The 23635-nt window shown below is 30.4% G+C and overlaps 1 protein-coding gene across 1 annotated transcript; it reads right to left on the bottom strand.

The window, feature by feature from the left end:
- Positions 1 to 16604: 16604 nt before the first annotated feature.
- Positions 16605 to 22346, bottom strand: LOC126832792 (peroxidase-like). Its single transcript, XM_050563743.1, has 13 exons — positions 22141 to 22346; positions 21409 to 21483; positions 20606 to 20804; positions 20257 to 20433; positions 19989 to 20167; positions 19712 to 19910; positions 18833 to 19030; positions 18617 to 18758; positions 18387 to 18543; positions 18125 to 18301; positions 17400 to 17598; positions 17184 to 17286; positions 16605 to 16770 (listed from the first exon to the last, which is right to left on the bottom strand). The coding sequence occupies exons 2-13, from the start codon at positions 21463 to 21465 to the stop codon at positions 16686 to 16688; spliced, it is 1872 nt and encodes a 623-aa protein (XP_050419700.1). The 5' UTR covers positions 21466 to 21483; positions 22141 to 22346; the 3' UTR covers positions 16605 to 16685.
- Between the last annotated feature and the right edge of the window lie 1289 nt (positions 22347 to 23635).

The following is a 23635-nucleotide window of genomic DNA, read 5'->3' as shown; positions in this document are numbered from 1 at the left end:
TATTATTCATATCTCGAATGGTAGATTAGATAATATAGGTATAACATAGTTAGTGTAGTCTCAGTTCGAGTGTTTTACATGTTTCTAATCAAAAATTATTAGCCGTAAAATTACAAACAATTCTAAAATAATTATTACAAAACTCTTAATACGCCACTTATTCTATCGCGATCTCCAAATAAACCAGAATAAATTACACAACTGCTGTCTAAATAGATAATGTAGGCAAAATTAATCGATTATAAATAGGTATTTAATTCAGATTAGAGTGATTTAAAAAAAATAAATCATTTACTCGAGCCATCAAAGACTAGGTTAAAAAAAACTAGTTGGTAAATTAAAATATTAGTTAAGCGAACAAGAATTCCAACGAATTGTTGTATAATTTTATGTCTTGTAATTTTTACTGAAAACACTTTTTTCTAACATTAATGAACGCGGCTAATGAATATTTAGTAAAACTGGTTTAATTATGTTTCATGGTGTGCACAATTTAAAACAAAACATTGAGCTTAATTACAAATCTTATCATAAATTTAATCCCAAAAATGTTTATTAATTATTCTATTTTTTTTTTATTGAATAAAAACCTTCGGAAGCAAAGGCCTTTGGGTTACATTAAATTATATTAACATGAATACTATACATTTGAAAGCGAACACATTAAATAAAAAACAGTTAATTTTGTTAACTACTTTTTACAATAAATTACTAAAGTCGGATGAGTTATGCAATTTATAGGTTTGTTGATAGCTTCAAATTGAGGCCCGAGTGTTGCTGGCAGATTTTCCAAACTATTTAATTTGTATAATGTCCTCTATCCATGAAAATTATTTTCGCACTATTATTTATTAAAATTTTAGCAACTTCAACATACAATATCTTCAAGTCTGAAATAAAATACATTTAAATTAGCAATTAACTATTTAAATTTATATACTATAACCAAGGTAGTACATAGTTACATGCACCAAATATTCCTTATTATACTGTTTTCATGCTATAACCATATTAATATGACCGTGTGTCCGATCATCAACACATAATAATAAGAAACAACAAAATATAATATGCTACCTATTGCTCAATGTTAGTTTATACTTCAATATTTAAATACACGCTAGCTTAATTTGTTCAGATATAAACCTGAACAGATCTTCTTAATATTATATATATTTTTTTTGACACAAGAAAATGCCGATGCTTAACAAAGTGCTTACATTTCGGAAGACCTAATTGTTAAAAAATTAATTTCAAATCGAGGCCGTCAAAAGCGGGGTACTTAACGTCACCGGCCATCGTTACAACAGACAAGACTCGACGGTATACAGCAAAAGAATGCTCTTTTCACACAACAGCTATATTATTCAGACACATGTTGCACAACCCGCGGACAACAGACATCTCGAACGATAAACGAGTGTACTGAACTGTATATACTTGGAAATAAAAAAATATGTACCTATATAAGACGCAAGTGTAACTGTGTACATACTTTATTAAAAAAAAGGATTGATGGTTACTATATTATTGTCCGAGGATTTATAAACTACCGTGTGTTAATACTATTGGCGGCTGGAGCAAGAGCACCTCGTGTAGTATATAAGAGCGCGGCCGATGGCATAGCTTATTATGTTAAAATAATAAAACTTGTACCTATAACATTTACAAGAATATACAATGTGTTAACGCATACGATAGTCTCGTGTGTCTTTTGAATAAGCATAAAAAAACGATTTTTTATACTTTACACAAATCATTTTAATGTTGTGTAGTTCAATTTATTGTATGTATTGAATACAATATCGACTTTAATCCCTTGCACTGTCTCGTTGACCTATACCGCAAGTTTTAATGTATACTTTGTGTCGATACGAAATAGTATTACACATTTTACCGCGGTAATGTTTAAAAATAAACACACACAAACACTTGGGTAGTTGAATTACTGCACGCAGGAATAAACTATAAATGATTTAAATACACGAGTATTTGTACATTTATTTATTTTAATATGTACTCTTTATATGGACATGGGTCTTAAAGTTTGAAACATTTATATAACTTAAAAGTTATAAGCTTGTATTTTTTTTTTAACTAACTAGCTTAATAGCATTGCATCAGTGATCAGCGTTAACCTTTTAAGACATAGTAAATCAACATTAATGCCTATTCGATTAACATTGTGTACATTATTGAGTGTTGTACATTATAAATGCAACGTCGTGGAACAAAATTATACGTTTTGTAACACAACCGACGAGTACATTGTTCATGTAATCCGCAAATGTTTTATAAACTATATTTGTATACTATACACAAGTAGTGATTTCTGTATATAGTGTGATTATGTCTTTGCGTGCTTACTAAAATAATTGTAGAAACTTCTAGACGGTTCTAAGCAAAGAATATAATAAATTATAGATATTATCCCAGATACTTGCATATATATCGAGAAAAAACATGTTACATCAATAAACCAATTACATGTAGTATACTGAATGCCCGAAAAGTGAAAACAAATAAAGGTAGAAAGAATTTTGAAAAAAATGAGAGGTTTCAAAAGAGAATAAAATCATCTAATGTATGGTAACATCTTACCGACAAAAAGAGGTAAAAAAAAAGTTGAATGAGGATAAAGTAAAGTAGAAATAGTCGGTAGATACCAAAAGAAGGCAAGAACACGCAAAAGGGAAGTGGGAATAGGAGAGGGCACGAGTGAAGCAACGTATGAAGTAAATAGGGCAGTTTTTGTACTGTAAGACGTACATAGCCAAAAAGCGACACCAATACTACAACTAGTTCATAATATCTAAGGCGAAGTTTCTGTCAGCTCGTTAAGGTTGATGGACAATGTATAAATATAATGTAAAAAAAAAAAAACTTCTTGTCGAAATCATTTTTAAAAGATTATCACGTGAGTATATGCTGTACGGTTCGTCACGGTCAATAATGTTGTCAATGAACGTTGTGTTACCGATTAATATGTATAGGTACTCGTATTATATAGGTATACACATACATAATATTGTTATTAATAATGGATCTAATGGCCATTCGCGTAAAACGGGAGCATTATGATCAATCGTTAACCTAATGGTCATTATATTATGTTATTCGTTTTAAGGTGGAATTAAATGTGACAACCGTTATCTGTAAATAATTACAGGGCACAGAAGCTCAAGGCCGCGGCGATTAGATAGATGCCTCTGCACTTGCATAATTATTTTTTTGTGTTATTAAAAATTCCACTCCTTCAAATAACTTTGACCGTACGACTACACGTTGTTTAGACTAGGTCAGCATAAAGTATTTAAACTATTTTTCGAAAAACCTTAACTCCTACTTGTATTATTATTTGTTGTTTACCTATACAATAAATTGCTGTCGACGAATTTTAACATATTGTTGCCCTGGCAAGTTCAACTTTGCTACCTTTAACGTTGTATGTAGTATCTAACATTGTTATTTACAGCCTGTAGCCCGTTGGCAAAGAAATAAATAAAGACCATACAGAGAAGCTCTACCAAAAATGCATTCAACGTTTGTTTCATTGTGAACATTGCACACATTGCATACTTAATATGCACTTTCTCAGTATCTATGTCATTCATCATAATACGTATTCATGTTAACGCAATTTGTGAACCATTTTACTGCATTCAACTAAAAACCATGGTCCATGTTTAACACGTCTTTAAGAATGCAATACGTTTTATCCACAATTATTTCACATGTAAAACTAAGAAGACCATACTAATGCTGTTTGTAAAATACTTGCAGCTGAAAAATCTTTAATATTTTGTTTATAAAGAAATTTAAATAACATTATTCATAAAATTGTATTTATCGAAAAATAGTTTATTTATATAACCCCAATTGATTAAAAATAATTAATTATCTTTATTTTTATGACAAAACAAAAAAAATGTTTTCGAGACACTTTTTTGTCTAAAAAATGGTATAAAAAATGATTTAATTCGGGTATTATATAAATCACACTTTAGATCAGAAATAATTAAATATTTCATAATAACTAGTTAAAATTTAGATTACTTCTGCTATTAATTTTCGGAAAATTGTTTTGTCGTCAATTGAATGAGGGGGGTGGCATAAGTAACACATTTATTTACAAAAGTGGTAAAATTCTCTATAAACTACAACAGTTAGTAACACAATTTGTTTCCTATAAATTTCAAGTTATACGTCTGAGAAAGTAGATAAATAGTTTATATAATGTTTTATACAAAATGTAACTTATGAGTGATATATATATTTTTTAACAGTAAACAGGTGCTATAATGTGTAATTACAAAAGCAATTAATAAAATAAACATAATATAATAAAAACAGTAAACTAATAATGTTTCATATTTTCCCTTATAATATGTAATGTACCGTTATAATTTTCAAATAAACAACTGGTCGAAAACGGTTGATTGGCCTTTGATAATCTTGCGTCTATTATTTTGTTTGTGGAAAATTATTACCTTTAAGTTACCTATGACAAACAATGATGAGTATGTAAGTGCATAAACAAAGTATGACAAAGTATAATATTTGAACAGTAACAACTACATGTGGAAAAGTTGTTAACGAACGAGTATTGACTTAAATTCATGCTATTTCACCGTGTCGGTGTCTACTAGACATGTCAGTTACTGGACATATTGTGAGTACCCATAGTGGTAATATATATATATCATTTATGTTATAGGTAGAATACGATTAGCCGTCAAATCATTGCGTTTATCGGTATCGACAGTATTGTTTTCCTTTATTATTCAATCATAAATCCACAGTTTATCTGATACACTCATATGACCACCGAGTATGCCACAGTAATAATTATATAATAAGCAATTTTGATTTATATTTGTACAGCAGTTGAAACATGTTGGCAACCGGTCTATATGCTACCAAAAAATTATATTGTACTATGTAATAAATAATAATAATAATATTGCTATTATAATTAATGTGTCTGTTATGATAAAATTTCGTGATCTTATACAACTAAATATTTTTAATATTTATGTCATAGAAAGTATGTGAATAATACCGTTTCGGCAAAGTGGATCACGACATATTTCCAGTACTAGTAATATTACATTGTAATAAGCGAATACCGCACAATATAAAATATATTGTCTGTTGTTTAATCTTATATGATCTATAGTTTTAAGGAATAATCTTGAAAATCCTATGCATCAGGTATAATATGTACAATGCGAAACTACTGCCAATTCCAAAGCTTTCAAATTGCGCTTAATATTTCACTAAAGATAATAATACAACTTAGTTTTGATTATGCATATTAAATAAACTATAAACATAACAGGGCTTCGACTCGACCTTTCTTTAGTAGAGTTTATAATTTTTATTGTATCTTTATTGCTATATTGCATACGCACGCGCGCCAATTAATCTGATTATAATTTCTGAAATTGCAGTCCATATTAATTAAAGGCAAACATCAGCACAGTTCCATTTCATAACCGGTTCGCTTAGAACAATTTTATTTGATTTATTGTCCGCATTTAATATTATAAACACTTAATATAACACATAATGCGAATTAGTGGGCAGTTCGATTTTTTTTCCGGCAGGTCACACTCTAACTAGTTAAATTTATGGAAATGTCAACACCCCGAAGTTAAGTCCCGTTAAGACAAGGTCCAGTTTGCACTTTCTTTGGTGTCGTTTTATGAGGAGAAATAGCAAGCCCGCGCCCACTTAAAACGGTTCGAAAAATATTTTGATTTCACTTTTGAACGGTCAATGTTCGTGCAAAGCTACTGTGTACAAATATATTATCACTTATCAGTAATAAATTTAATAATTTCTTGAATAAAAGGTATTCAAAATTGCATTAAACTGGTGTTTCACATAATGAAATAGTAATATTTGTAACATCTAAAATTCGATTTCAACTCACGGAAAAACAAACGTTTTTAAATTTGTTGTGAATACTAAAATGTTATACCAGTCTTACACCGATAGGACTAATTATACTTTTATTAGGTATTACCATATAATACCTCATATTCGTATGATTATGACTTTCATTAGAATATCCTTCAAGGCTTCGAACACTATACCCTATTCCACAAATAGGATGAGACATTTTTCAAAAAAAAATATTAAGGTGTTGTTTTAGAAGATCCGAAAAAAGAGAGAATTTTATATGCTTAGTATTATACTAATTTCTTACTATAAACAAAATCCTTGTGAAATGTTGTGAAATTGATTAAATAATTTTAATATTGAATTCTTAGTGCATTGGCCCATCTTTCTTAATTTCTTATCATGTTGTGTGTTTTTAATTTGGCAATAAGTATTAATTTTATTGTTTTACTTCTAATGCTTTTAGACGAAATCTAGTACACATACAAGTTGAAATATAATACAAATTACAAGTATTCGAAGGTCTTTTAGAACTGGTCCTTTGTACTTAATGGAAATTTCAAAATGATCCCTTTTCTAATTTATGTATTAAAAATATTTGTTTCAAGTAGAGTGATCCGGTACCAGTTTTAATTGATTGCTTTACTTTTCAATGCGAGCACCGTTTTCAAAAAAAGAAATTTCAATGTCGCACACCTCTTTGATGATAATCAATATTAAAAATATTTTATTCAACTGGTCTACTATGTTTGATACCAGGATGTCTTGTCAGATAGACTATTTCAACAATAAAATATCGGTATTTTATGATAATTTCTGGTTTATTATTCATACTAATTACACCAACGTCCGAGCCAGATGCCCGAGCGAGTTTAATTCAAGCAAACACTATTGCTGGTAGGCCGAATCCCGTTTCCCTTTCTCACATCATCTTCATTACAAAACATAATATTACTGCAGTCTAGAATTTTTATACAGCGGTCACGGTCCTTCCCCTTCCACTCCGCCGCCTCCTCCGGTAGCAATTGGCCGCGGTCGTAATATTTTGTCAAGTTCAACGTACAATCAACCGTTTTGTGGGTAAACTCATTGACTTTCTCTTTTTATTTCTTTACCATCGTAATACTCACCGCTAAAATGTATCAGGCAATTATTATTGTTGTACAACACTCCGAATACCTTTGGTCAGCTAATTGAATTTCCCAAACCCCTCAAATACCAACAACGCCAAAAGCTCTAAACATAATACAAACATATTGTCGTGACTCATGCCACATTAATTTCACATATTGTACGGAAAAATAAACGATCCAATAATAATTTACAAAAAAAAAAAAGGCAGAAGCGCATTTTTTAGAGAAATCTAGTATTGTACAACATTAGATAACTAATAGGCTACAGTAAAGTACATACAAACAGGAAGCCAGAGACTTATAGTCTCACTGTTAAATGACATACCAAGTTTATTACATGCATGCATAATGAATTTTCAAACATCTTTTCCATTTTTTTTTTTAAATTACACTTAAATCTCTTAGCTTCTATGGTTCTTAATTATAGTCAAGATAAATGTTGAACAATGAATAACATAACAACTTAAAACATGGCACTGACTACTGATTACTTGTGTACACCATTTCCCATTATTATGTCGTTTCGATTAATATTTATAAACATAATAAAATATAATATAATAATATATAATATATATTAATCATAAACAGGTAACCGTTTTTAATTGCATTTTTTATGTTAAAAAAACATATTTCCCACTTAGTTTGTCTGGGCAATAAACTAATTTATTGCTTTAATGCAATTAATCTACAGTTTACATTGTAAAATAAAATAAACACTATTATCAATAATTTTTTATATTATAAAAAAATATGTATTTTTAAGTAGGTAGGTATTTCAAGTTTGTTTCGATAAAACGTAATTCGGCTAAATGCCCTTGAATCCCAAAACTTGCACAACTAAATCATTATACAGCGAGACGTAAAAATGTAATGTTACACGGTTAGTAACGGTAAGGATGTAAATACTATATTTAAAAACAATCTTTAATAATATAATAATATTGTTTACTAAGTAATAGGAAAAATACTCGCAGCAATCTTTTTAATTATTAAGGGACAGGTTAAAGTCGCCGAACCGTAGGCGATACACTTTAAACACACCCAAAAATATTTAAATAAAAAATATGATATTATTCTTACCAGATTGCTAATAACTTTTTTAGAAAGGAACATATGTTATAATAATATTAAAATAATAAATATATAGATTAAGACGTAAATCTGGATCTATTGATTTATTCAATTGGTAAAGAATATCATATTATATAGTGATTATTATTTTTTAAATGCACATGACTTCGTAATCGAAATTGCACAATTCATTTCAAAATGTGAATTGTAATATTTACAAAACTAACGTTTTATACATTTTATATAATGAATATACTTTTAAAAATCTGAAAAAAAATTGGAGCAAAGAAATATGTGCGCAGTAAATAGGTATACATTGGGTAATATGTATAAAAGGGGACCATACAATACCAAAAATATTTTTTATTTTATTTTTGGCCAAAAAATATTGTTTTAAAATGTACAAAACGTTTTTATAGGTAATAAAATATTAGTTTTAATTTGTGTACTAGGCAGTTTGATACGGTCATATTCGAGAAAAAATTGTCTATATTATTTTCTATATTTATGGGTATGGTAATAGGTACGTTGTTTGATCTTTGAATTTTTTAAAAATATATAATTATAATCTCCTCAACACTTATAATACGTTTTACAATTTTTGAAATTATTTATCATTGCAATGTTTTTATTACTTTCTTTAAAATACAATTTATGCCACTCGTTGATAAGTGATGACAACATTACTATCGAAGCTCCTGAGTAATTGTTTTCATTAATCATATTTTGATGTATGCTATTGAGCAACAATATCATTCAGAATGTATGTATTATTAATTAGATAATTTATTAAATTAATTAATAATTACTAATTGCTTCAAACAAATTGAAAAATATTCTAATATTTTAAAAGGACTTTTCTAATAAATGTATAAACTATACCACAAAAGTTAACCTTTCTTGGATGATTATTCATCTTCTTTAATTTATACTTAATACTTTAACTTTACAACACGGGAACAATAAAATTGAAAAGTTGTTTTAACTCTTTACATAATTTAATTGTGTATAGATAGAATTAAATTGATCGTATTACTTAACTACATTACTTAAATGTATGATGCCGAAGTCCAAACGTTTTATGTGACATATTTTGATTTAAAATTATTTTATAAGCCAACCCGCTTTATCGTTTTATAGATTTTTCGAATAAATTTACATTAAACAAATTTCCAATGTACCCATACTCTCATAATGTGGCACATACGCTTTCATTGTAAAACCATAGGTGCAACACTCTGGCTTTGTGCGGTTTTTTGTCACCCCATTCAAAATGTTTTGAAATAGAGCTCTGGGCCACATTAAATCGCACACCGCAATTTAAACACAACTCTAATTTATCAATATAAACGCTGAAATCAGGAAAATCAAAAGAAAATATCAATAAAACGTATTGTAAATAATAACGTTTCGTGATGCGAACTCGCGTTCCCACCGTACATGAAAATCGTGACGGAACATTGCCGTCCTTGGAAGTCGTGGAACGAAAGATCTTTGTCGACCCTGAACCGATGGAAGCAGTCTTTACCTACTCTGTCGTGTGGGTTCATAATATAGCTTATACAGTGGACGGTTAAACCGACCACCGTGCCCTCACCATGTATGAATATTAAACCTGCCGAACGCACACCCATGGCTGCTGAGATAGGTTTTCTGAATCGCACGTTATTGTTTTTATTTTTTTAATAAATCAACTTTTCTAAATTAAAATATTCTAACATAACTCCCGTGAGTATTGGATTATATATCTTGTTTAGCATGCACAAAATCAAAATCAAAAAATGTGTGTTATTTTTAAAAAAATATGCAATATATTTCACATAGAAATTAATTAGTTTTAACAGTCTAACTAGATTTTTCAAATAGTTTTCACTGCAATTATTTTAATAAAATTGTTTATTTTCAGGCATACCCAAAAAAATTCAAAAAATAGAGCAGTGAAGACGGCTTAAATTATAAATATAACAGTTTAATATACTTTAAAACTATTACCTTATTTAATTAGTAAATTATTAAACTTTAACACACTGTTTATGTAATCCGAGAAAAACGAAAATGTCTATTTCTTTAATTCCTAGTAAAAATTATTGTTAAGAGGACGCCACCCGTGCACTTTTATGGTAAAAAAAATATGAGTTGGCTTACTTGATACAGCTCTTCCAAAATTTGTCTTTCAGTAAAGTTAGGAACTTTTCTGTGTCGCCTCTGCAAGTTTTTTTTTTATAACGCAAATCGTTTTTTTTTTTTAAATTCAAATAATGGTAAAAAAAGTTTTCACTAATTTTGGTTTTTTTAATCAAGCTATTAAAAAATTTCGTCGAGGCGATCACAGAGATAAAGTTCTTAATTTTAAGACGATTTAGGAAACTCTGTTGCCAGACCATTTTTTCTCACAAAATACATCCAATTGAAATAGTATATTATAGCCAATATATCTAGGTATGTTAATATATAAAAAAAAAATGATCTTTTAAACAATTAATCGCTGTTTATGCATACCAACAAATAAGTTGCAATCCAATCATAAATCTATAAACCAACTTTTGTGTAATTTTAGTGCCAACGAATGTTGTTTTCGCATCTTAATAAATCTTGTTTTGTTGTAATTATTTTTATTAACTATAGACAGGTCATATAAAATGTATAAAACAATAGCACGTGTAACAAGATTGAGATTGGGATAGCAATTTGCATAAAACTCATTTTTTCCCCTTATAATAACAACACAACGATAAATCTATAATTATACACCACACAGACAATAATAACACACATGTTCAGATTATTATAATATTACAATTTTTTGTTTGAACCGTGTTATCCCTGTTGATCGGCACGTGCAAAAAAAATATTTCTATTTTTAATCAGTTAATATATGTATATTAAAAATTCTATTTATTATGATTGATTGTCTATTATAAATAGATATTCAGTTCGACGCTACACTGTGGTTGGGCGTAATGGTATTATTACACCAGAGCATATTATTATTGTAATTATGGAAATATAGTATTTTTTTAACGTATAAACGCTATACATAATATGTATAACCATCTTGACGCCCAACCCTTTGTTGAGCTCCTAGTGGAAATTAAAATTCAACATACCTTGAAAACCAGTAACCCATCGTATCGGGAAAACCCCAAATTCGTCAATTAATTACTTATTAGATATGTAACTATTATTATGTATGGCTGTAACGTGTAATTTACATATTGAACATTTACATACGTTTATAACAAGTAAAAATATTGGGAATTTGTTTGGAAAGAAACAAAAAGGTTAGCCGTTAGACGTTTGAATATGTCATACTGAATAAGTGATATTAATAAATAGTAATAATTGTTCTAAAGGTCATTTTTAATATTCAAATTAGATAACGGTTAAAGATTTCTGATGTTAATCTCTTAATTTTTTTTTTTTGTATTGGCTCAAGACACTACTTTATTATACAAATAATTATTATCTCATCAAAAAACCTATATTCATGACTTCTGATATTTTAATTTTAGAAGTATTGAAAACTACAATTTAATTGCTGAACAAGGCTTATTGTTCTGTTTTACTATTTAATTATGTTTTAGTCAGCTTGGTCTTAAAAAAAAAGTATTAAATAATAATAGTTCGAATGTAAGGCGTAATAGGTAGGCAACTTCAATACTGGAATGCAAAGTATCATACTAGATAGTATATACTCCTTGTAATTCGATTTAAAAAAAAATTATTTTAATAATAATAAATAATAAATTGTTGTATCACTTATTTTTTAAAGAGAATGGTTTACCCGAAAAATGTAATTTGAATTCTTAAATTCTCAATTTCGATATGTTTACCAAGAACAGAAAAAAAGTTATTCCTGAGTTTTTCAGAACTGAGCGACTGCAATTTAATGTTACCATGTTTTTTGGAAAGTAATAATAAATTGGTTAGGTTAGGTATATTTGATCATTATCATTGACAATATACCGTACATGATTGTGTAAATGGAACTGATGCTGACTAGTTCGACTAAAGTGTACTTAAGGGAAATTATTTAATTAGTGTGGCCTTTTCACCGTATTGCACAAGAAACATTTTTTTCATGTGTTCTATTATCATACTTATACGGTTAAATCAAAAGTTACATTTCTAGTTCATATTTTTTAATCTAAATTTAAAAAAATAATGACAAAAACATATTTAGTAATTTCCTGAAAAACTAAAATACTGCACACCAAACGTTGTTATAATAACGTTGTTTAATTGTAATTTGTAACTAGTTAAATAAAACTGTGAGATCGTAATAAAGAATCAGAACCGGTTACTACGGAAACCAAACAGATATTCCCAAATTATAAAATTAATTTGTTGGCAAACAACAAGCTTAAAATAACTATTTTTAGTCAAGGTTAAAGTTATTTATCTGTTTATAAAACTAGCTTAACACTTGTATATAACATATTTTTATATATAAAAATATATATATTCAAGCACTTTCAGAGGTAATAGACCATAATGGTACAAACGAATTTGGTTTTCATTTTTATTATCATGTTATTGTTGAATGTTTAAAAATAATAAAAATAAACATCCATTAGTATTAGAAATGAAACAGAAAACTAACAATAAATATAAACTTTTTTACTTCCGGAAAATAAATAATATAATAAAAGCAAATATTTATTTATTTAATAGAATAATCCCGAGATGTAAAGTAATGTACAAAAGTTCCGCAAAAATGTTCAAAGCCAACTAGAACAATACATCGATTCAAAGGAGATTACATGGGTCCGGAAAAAAACAAAAATAAGGGCACGTCATTATTAAAAAAAAACAAGACTATGTTATAAACTTATTTTGTATAGTTGTTATTTTTTTTTTTATAAAAAAATGTTTTTTCAACAATACACAACGAAATGATGTTGCTATGTACGTATGACAACACAGTTGTCTACTTATGCAAGTAACTATCAGTAGTAATCGGTAAAATTGGTTTTTTGTTTTACATATTTACTATAGTATTATTGTACAGCATACAAGTGAAAAACTCAAATTGCCGTTCGCAGTATAAAACATTACATTGATATATATATATATATATATACATTTTAAACTTAAGCACCTATAAAGTTTTTGCGTAAATAGACAATGTCCGGCAAATTGTTAATCCGGTTTTTGTCTCTTTTCATAATATATCACTACAACAGTGAACGGACGTTTGCTTTACACGCGGTCAAAAAAAATTTGTGTGACGTACTAAACGCACTATTGGGCCATTCGCAATGGGCACAGATTATCAACGAGAAAGCCAAACCTCCAGATTTCCTAGACGAGTTTGTTTCGTTTTCGGGCAAAGATTTATTCGTTTACAGAGGTTTAAAAAACATTGGTAATTCTCATCATGTTAGTGTCGAAGACGTGTATAAAAAACACTACATGGTGACTAATCTGTTAGCGTGTGTATACGCCAACGTGACGGATAAATTTACAACGTTGATTAAAAACATTTTATCTGTACATATAAATGAAAAATATCTATCCAAAAGAAGGGTATACATGAAAACACGGCGGTCTAGATTAAAGAATACTATCCATCAGGAAAAAGTGGATGGTGAAAAAATGTCGCGCAAGCGACCGAGAACCGAAGTACAACGTGGCCGTCCATCGCTTGACAAAAATAGTGACAATTCTGGAGACAAGGCGCATAAATCGGATGACGAGGACGAAGACTGTGACTATGACTATGACTATGAACTCGCGTGGCGAATTTTCAATTTTACCCATCAACTGTTATTGAATAGTCGGCAGATGTTTGAGTGTATGCACCACGCATTAAGTTATTTGTGCAGATTAATTCCGCCCGAAGTATATGTGTTATATAATAGCATAGAACACGTACAACGAAAAATAGTTCCGTTAGTCAAGTGGTTCAAAGATATAGCGAACAATTTGGTACTCAGTTTCCCGACTTATATCGGCGAGCTTGATGTTGAGTACAAGTCAAAAGGTAACACATTTATCGTGAAATTAATGAGGACTATTAATGCTAAAAATCAACATTTGCTGAGACCGTTCGCAAACACTTATTGCACGCTACCGGTTGAGCAAAAGCAGGACATTAAAATATTAGTAGATATTTATCAAACTGAGTTTCCGTTTTATGGAACAAAGAATGTCATATATAAATTTGGAATTCAAATTAAAGAGCTCGTTGAAAAAGTGATCAAGAATCTCTATTTAGATTTAGGTTTTGTATACACCGAAAAACTAGCGTTTGACATCCTTTCCGTGTTATAATCATTAAAATATTGAAATACATGTTATATTATTACATTATACTAAATAATTATTAGTATGTTATTAAAACTCATTAATCCACTTGTGACTCAGTTATTTGACGTTTTATAATTATTAATTATTATTTAGTACTTCAAAAGTGTTCAATATAACACGGGGTCAAACTATACTGTCCCATTATTAGATATAAATAAAATTCCATGATATTACAATATCCTTTTCATCACAGCTGACGACTTTATTATAATATGACTTCACTATTTTGTTACTTAAAGAAAATTTCATCTAAAATTAAATTAGTGTTTATCAATTAATTAGTTCTTAATTTCTCGCTAATAGCTTACATATTGTTTTCCTTAAAAAACGTATTATTCTTTATTATTAGGTGTGATCAATAGAAACCTTACACAATACTACAGGTGTTATATAATTATTAAATCGCTGATACGACCTTTTGGAGATAACGTGAGTCTAGACACAAAAATAAAAACACATCATTGTAACTATAATACCTTCTAAAACTCATTTCAAAATAACAATATTAATACATAATAACACCCTAATATACGTTATATTATTATACAAAATAATAGTTACTATATTCAAACCCATTAATTCAATCAAGACTGTACTAACGTGTTATTACAATATATTATATCATTTAAGTGTTCAATATAATACAACTAGTTGACTAGTTGACTAGTTAACTAGTGTTCAATATAATACAACTAAAGTTTCATGACATATTACTAGTTTTTATACATAAAAATATATGTATTCAAGTACTTTCAGAGGTAATAGACTATAATGGTACTAACGAATTTGGTTTTCATTTTTTATTATCATGTTATTATTGAATGTTTAAAAATAATAAAAATAAACAACCATTAGTATTAGAAATAAAACAGAAAACTAGCAATAAATATAAAAATGTTTACTTCCCGAAAACAAATAATATAATAAAAGCAAATATTTAGTTATTTAATAGAATAATCCCGAGATTTAGGTCTAAATTGGTTTCTTGTACCACCAAGTTGGCTTCGACTTATAGACAAAATTTTATTGGCTAAACATAATTAAAATGTAACGGCCTTAGCTATAACAATATATTTTGTTCGTCGTGTACGATTAATAAGCTGAAGATTGAGAATCACATTGACAACAAATAAACTATAATCATTAGTTTTTTGTCAACTCAAACAATTTCTTTTTTAAAGTTCAGTGATTTCATTAGAAATGCATTTTTATTTTGTGTTTACTGTGACTTTTCAAATAAACAAAAATATTATGTTTAACTAAGACGACAGAATTTTCGTAAAGGGCTGCTGTTGAATAATTTCATTGGTCTACCAAGTTGTATGTACGTTAATAATATTTTATTATTATTATTTGTATTGTATTTATTTAGTACCGAACAGGAAAATGCAAACATAAGTTTACACGATTATCTAATAAGTAATATTCTTTTTTTAGTATTACACTATTTGTGATTGTTGTGTTTTACCAACAATAGTAAATATGTATTACTTTATTGCAACTACTGAACTTTTTTTCGGCCGGTTATTATCAAGTTTTATCTAGATTCTAGACCATTCGACCAATTTTGTTTAAATAAAAACTAAATTATTATAGGAATATGTTTGCTAACTTGCTTTATCTAAGTTCGTCTATTATATAGAACTGTGGAAAACACTTATAATTCATCTCAATTTAAGACTATATCAGGTTGTATTTTTAGGTTGTTTTTGAAAAAGTGTAGAGTAAAAATTTTAAATGAGCCAGGTTTAAAAAAGACATCTTGATACTTGGTCGTTACACGCGACTAATAATGTGCTAACAATGGTTAGAAGCAATATATCGCCAAGTCGGTAAAAAAACAATATTATCTTTAAGCCTTTTACTATTCCTAATGAAACACAATGATATCTTTAGAAATTAATTTTATTTGTTTATTTTTTGTGACTTTTTAAAAATGGATAACAGCTATCAAAATGATTGCTTTTACTGGGACGACGGCATTTTTAAAAGCGGCCCGGCGAGCGAGGAATTAACTTTTGACCCTCCTAAGTACCAGCCGCATATGATTTCGGATCTTTAGAGATGCTACACGAGTAATTCGGTCCACAGGAAATAAGTTATCATGTCTTTAGACACACAAAAATAACACATCATTATAAAACCAAATTGTAATTATTAAAAACTATAAATCATCGATCCATAATAACTTGGGAGCATCAATATGAGTATTTCAACATCATACGTTATGTACATCAAAAATCGTGTCCAAGGAGATGTTTAATTTCTTGTATTGGATCTCCATGCACTGAAATTTGACATGTTTTTTACCTCCTTACATTTGAGCGTTTGCTTCGAGTAGATCCTAATAACAATATAAATAATATTATAAGTATGAATTTCTAAAAACTTGTATCGGATTTATTATGAGTTATGAATTGTCACTATTTGCATATATTGAGGATACTCGCATTAATATAATATACTGTAATGACTTGTCAGTCGACTGCCTGTGCCATTATTTCGAAAGCTCTATCTAGCCCTGAAGATAAAAAATGTAGAAATTCCGAAACGTTGGCAAACAAGTCACTTTTTATAAGAGCATCCTCGAAATTTGAGTTAACTGAATATGGACAAAGAAGTGGATGGGAATTACACTTATTGTAGATGGCGGTAAACTTATTTTGTTATGATTATATTAAAACTGTCGAGAGGTGAATTTTCAGTAAAACCCGAAATGACGCTACTGCTTGAAAATAATAATAAATTTATACGTACTCGTGACCAGGAGCTCTGAAAAATTCTTTTTGTGCTTCACGCATCTTAGTGGTAACACATAAAATATGTCCTACATCAATGCCTTTTAATACTTCCTGTTGTTCTGAAAAAGAAATGATAGACGCAGATTTATAGCCATGAAAGCTGAGAAGTTATCAGTGGTTTTGCACTAATACGTTTTTCCTAGTACTAAATACTGCATAGCGTTTAATGTACCCTGTGTGAAACTGCCTGGTTGTCCTTGTACATCGAAGAAAAAACGATCGGCGTACCTAAACCTATAAAATCCATCAGCTAAAATGCATCTGGCCGTTGGACCAACCATGGAACCTTGTTCCGGTATCTCCAACAACATTCCCACTACTAGATCAACATCATAGACTGAAGCGTAGAGATTTTTCAATAGCTTGGCTTCCTATGTAGAAATAAAAAATGTATTTTATAAAATTGTAAAGCGTTATGATGTTTAATTGAAGTTGTGAGAAGAAAAAAAAATTACAAATAACTAGTTTTGAGTTTGTGCTTTCGTTGGTTTACCCCTTTTCTTAAATTTCTAAAGAATATATTGAAAAGACTGAATGCACATCACCTTTAAGGACACGCATAATAAATACAAGTTTTATCATGTTGTTTAGAACAAATTTTTGTATCCTTTTGATTCTCACAACTTCAATTGTTTGGTAATTTATTAGCTATTGTGTCCGTAGTCAATACGTTCAAGTATAAATCCAATACTAGATTAGTTTTAAAGTGTTTATAACTATACTATATTTAAAAACTTTAAATCTTTAAGTTGAAAAAAGAAAGCCAAGCGGCAACCACTAAGGCTAATACAATTATAAAATCATGTAACTTGTATTCGTTAATACGTAGTTATCAATTATATTTTAACAGTTATTTAGGATAGTTTTAAGTCCGTCGAATCTTCTATGGTCACTTACATTCGGCACCATTATAGCAAGCAGGTCCTCAAAACTCTTTACTGCAGATAATTTACATTGTTGCCTGACAACGAAATACGGAGGTAGACCCGTGTCCCGTCCTCTCTGTATGTCTGTAGCTATCAGGCTCGAGTCAGCTGTATCAGGCGTATTGAAATGGAACATGAAGTTGGATATCTAAGAAAAACGACCAGCGGCTTCGTCAATAGGGCTACAAATTGGATTTAAGTAAAATATTTCCTGCGATTTATTTTATTATCACCAAGTTATTGTACGAAGGTTGATTCTTGCGACCCGAAGTTTCACTCATACCAGTCAGCAAGTATTCCAGGTTGGACCCAATTTGGATTTGGCCGGGCATGTTCATAAAATCTGTTATGTTGACCGCTCCTACATATCGGTGAGATTCGTCAATGTAACTACATAGAAGAAAATGAAATGCATTGAAATTACTAAATGTGGAAATCAAGGCACGTATAATTCTGAAATTACTTTAATTGAGTCGGAATGATGTTATGCAAAATTCTGTACGCTGCAGCCGCAAACTCAAGTCCCGTGGAAGACATGAGACCTTTGTCGTACACCGTCCTACTATTGTAAATAGACAGGCCGGCTTCTTCGCTAAATCTCTTACCTAATTGAAAACCCCGCAAAAATTATGTGAAACTCCTTACGCACGTGTCAAATTAATTAAAAAATATAGTTTACCAATCACGCTCGGTATGAACTCCTTGTAAGTAATTATCTGTATTATTGCACCGATAATTCTGCGAACTTCCTGATATATGATTTCGTCTGACCATCGTGGGTTAATTGCTTGTAGATGAGTCGCTATATAGTTGTGGAATCTCAAAAATACGTTTTGATATGATGCTATTCCAAGGTTCTGATTAACTCGAGGATCCCCTAAAAGAACGTTAAATTACTATACCAGCTAATTAAACAAAAAATAGATATAGGACTCAACATATTGTTTGAAATCTATATTTATGACCATTGTAATGTTGAATTGAATAAAAACCCTAGTTGAAGTTGCAGTACATTCTTGATAGTACGAAGTTTGAGGAAAACCAAAAAGAAATTGTTGAATTAATACTACAGGTCCTAAATATATTTCTAGGAGAACGGAAAAAACTTGTAATTGTCAAGACGTTTGGGTTATCAACAACAAAATATTTACACAGTTTACAGTTGCACCTATACCATATTAACTTTGCTAACGTTTTGGAAACCTTAACAACACAGTACTAACGATAGAAGATGTAAGACTCGAAACGTTGACAAAACCAATAAGTAGCCCTAAACAAACTATTTATAACAATTTGCTGTAATACCAAATTCTGAATTTGCAATTTTTATATATCGCCTATGACAGGTGTAGGATTAATTCGGATTTTTTACATTGTCTTCGAACTATACATAAGTTGTGTTGTCTTCTGAGTGGCAGAAAAGTTATTCATCAAAATTATTGTTGGAAGTTTTTTTTTTAATTTTCCACTTAATTCTAAAACAAATATTGTTATATTTCTCGTCCCTGCCAGTACACTCATAAGTCATGGGATAATATTATACTGGTGAAAGTTGTACCGGCATCGTAGCATACGCCGACGTTTTGCCGACCGTCACATACCGAAGACATTCTTCTGCGTTGCGGACAAAACTCTTGACCATTCTGTACCAACTCGGACCTAAGTCGACCGTCTCTAAACGTCCGAAGCGAAGCCGCCATGCTGTCGTTCGATCCGTACACTTGCGAGGCGTCGATGTACTGCGAAGTCTGTACCATCTGGAACAAATAAATAAGATTGGGTAAATTTCTCGATCGATGATCTACCGCGTTTATATAGCACTACAGTATGTTTACAAATATGTTCGGTAACTGCGCGCAATTGAAACTCGACGAGGTCGTTGCTCGTCTAAAGGGCATGCAGTTTCTTCTGGTTTGCGTGTATACTGGATCGTCTTTGGGTATTCTGATTACCGCTCGGCATTGGTACGGGATAGCGTTCAACTGATTTTGTACAGCACAACAGTCTGCGGGTCCTTTAAAATGCGCAGACAGATATTGCTATTGAACGGTGATTTCGAATTCACGACTTCAAAAAAATTTTAAAAAAAACTCTTGCACTTACCCGAACCGTCTGGCGGCATAAGAGTTATATCGTGGGCGAGGAACTGTCCCCATTCCATTAAATGCACGTTATAATCGTCGAACCAGCTATTGGATACGTCCTGGAACAGATTGTTTTGCAGTTCTCGAGGTCCAGGCAACGGCAAACCGTTGACCTGTTTGCGAAATTCTCGTTCTCCTGTTCAAAAAAAAAAAACAGTTTAATTCAACACTAGCAGCTTCAATACGACCGAACCACTTGAGGTCTTTTATGGATCTTTTATACTAGTTGTGTTGATCAAACGTGTTATTTTTCATGGTTTTCGGGGTATTAAAAAAAAACCAACATCATGATTGATCTAGTTTCCTACCGCCGTTGTAAACCGCGTCGACCAGCCTGAGGTGGGGCGTGTTAGACGAACCCCACGAAGCGTGTTCCAAGTTATTACAAGATCCATTAAATGTCCTGTACTTGGACTGCGGATCGCACCGGACACGCGGGGCGCATGTTCTATAGTAATCTGCATTCGACCGAGGAGACTGAACCGAGTAGACAACCGGTTTGTGAGCCTACAACGTTTGTAAACGTTTTCAAACAACAAAATACAATAATATATTATGTTATTCTCATATAAAAATAGTTTGCGCGTTAAAAACAAAAATACTTTTCAAGACTTTACACTAGCTATTTAAAAAAGAGTAATTGTAGACAAATTAAAAACAAAATCCAAGTCAAGGCCGAAACTGATGTGTACCAAATATCGCCTATTCAATGAAGACACGCGTATTTAGTACAAGACAATACATTATTCGGCTATCGTGAATGCTATTAACGCTATAAACGATCACAAATAGATAAGCTATTATCGTCAATGGACTTTCGAACGAGATCAATGTTATTAAAGGTGAACAAAAGAGTCTAACGATACTACTAATTGTTTACAAACAACTCCCGAACCACAACTTAAAATTGTTGGCAACTTTAACACTAACAGTTAAGTTATATAATGTTTGAAATACACATAAAGTATGTTACCGATCGATTTTATTCAAAATTGAGTAGTTTTCTAATTAATTTTAATTCTTATCATATTATCAGGCTACTGTTATAGTTAAATTTCATAATCGTTAAAACTAGTAGACATATTATTATAATGTATATATTTCCACTTACGGTTGCATAATTTAATAACAATAAACTTTGCACGATAGAAAGCCAAAAGTCCAGCATGATGACGTATTTTATTCACTAAAACATTGTAATTATTAAATGTAAGCAAACAAGATACAAAACATTACTACGGTTTGTACATTGTTGGAAAATATTATATATTGATTGGGAGTGATCTTCCTTTTGCAGTCGTGCTTACCGGATGCTTTAAAACTAAACAAATAATTTAAATTCAATCCTATTTACGATTTCGTGATTTAATTATACCATAGAGATAGCAAACAAAAATCATCCATGTTAATTTAAAGAGTTTATTTTTTAAATAACATAAGTTTAGATTAGTGAAGAACTATTTTTTAAAATTATTTTCCAGTTAAATTCAAATCATGCTTAAACTGAATTGATTTTAAAATGGAATTATAAATGTACCATTTTAAATGAAAGAAACAACGATTGAATTAGCTCAAGTTTTCAATGTTGAAATATTCCACTTCTATATTATATTTCAACAAATTGTTAAATACAGTGTAAGTACCAACCTTTGTTTTTAATAAGAACGTTTTAATTTTTGTTTACATTATAATACTGTTGTGTACCTACTTATTAATTTGAATATATACATATATTTTCTTAATTTTAAAAATACAAACGTTTGAAAAATGAAAATGAGTATGTAGTTATATGGTAGTACATTATTTGAATAAAAAATAAAAGTATTATATAATTATATGGTACCTTCGTTTTTTGGTTGAGCAATGAGCGGATTTCTGGTCGGATTATAATTGAAAAACTTTAATGAAATCCTATTCACCGGCAATGGTTAAAATATCGCATTCACCAAACGACTACCGTCTGCCGTCATTGCAAATAATATAGGGAATGTTGATAGTATTCAAGATGTGTAGCGTGTACTTATCCAAAGAAACCAAGTGTTAACATGTAGTAAAACACGAACCTAATTACTATACTATGCGTAGTCGCGTAAAAACCCAGCAAAAACCGGTTAAAGATTTATACGGAAATTAAAAAAAGGATATAATAACAAATTTAATGTTGATACAGAGCAGTGAGGAAGGTCACAGATTTTCAGTGCCTGTTTTATCTGAATGTATAACAAACACAAATATAAACACTAAAATAAAAAAGATCATAAACGGTAAACACATTAGTGCCTATAGGTACATTAGTGTACTACGCCGTGTTTGTTTAATTATTAAGCGTTATACTATTTCACTGTAGTAAGATATCTATTATTAGATGACGTGTGAACTTTCATGTCGTTCATGTTGTTAAGATAAAAACTGCCGGCCGGCTCTTGACTTGACTGACTCCGTTTGTGTGTTGACGCATACAAATTGTATCATTGTGTATAATGCATTATATTGAATTACAGGTATTGTAGTTAATTAATCTCCAGTTTATGTACATGCGAGTTATACCCTGAACTTTGTCATAAATTATGATTTTTGACGTTAATTCTCCTATAATAATAATAGGTAATAAAACGAAGTAATTAAGGCGAGGTCGCTGTTCGTAGATTTCGCATCGGTAGGGCTTGTCTTCTCTTATCCTTAATATTAGAGATCTTCTGTCCTGTATCTCCTCCTCTGGTAAAACACCTCAGTTTCTTTGGGTCTCAGGACACTAACGAGACTGTCGATACCCTAGACACCCCAACCGCTTCTTTCATTAACACTCACGGTCTTACCACCCCTTGTTCCGACATTCTCTCAGATTTCAATAAAAACACCTTAAAGGCTTGGCAGGACTCCTCCCTTCCCAACTTTTACTCCTGGCATAGGTCGATCTGCCCTATCCTCTCCAGCAGGCCATGGTTTCATAGTCTCCATCTTACACAAAAAGAAATATCTTCCTGTGCCCGTTTAAGGTTTGGACACAACCTTCTTCCTGCTTTCTCTTTCCTCGTCTCTTTAAAATCCTATCAACATTGCGTCTTTCATGAACTACCAATTACCATCCATTGGTGATTTTCCTAATCTTCTTTTTCATTGTCCCACAAAATTATCCTCTTTAACTTCCTATCCTCTATGGGTATTAACGACCCTACTCTTACAATATACTTTACTCAATTCCCGTTTCGTTTCAATCATTCCATCCATCCTCAAATGTATCCTTGATGCTGGGTTTGCTATCTAATTAAGAACTACCATTAATAATGTTTATACTTTGTATACTACTGTAGACATTTGTGTCTGTTGTATATTATACT

This window comes from Adelges cooleyi, unplaced genomic scaffold (genome assembly GCF_023614345.1).
Source record: "Adelges cooleyi isolate 19-005CV unplaced genomic scaffold, UGA_ACOO_1.1 ACOO_flye_CR_arks_rails_tigmint_CR_PRNA_167, whole genome shotgun sequence".
NCBI lineage: Eukaryota > Metazoa > Arthropoda > Insecta > Hemiptera > Adelgidae > Adelges > Adelges cooleyi.
This window is presented reverse-complemented; position numbering and strand designations above follow the sequence as displayed.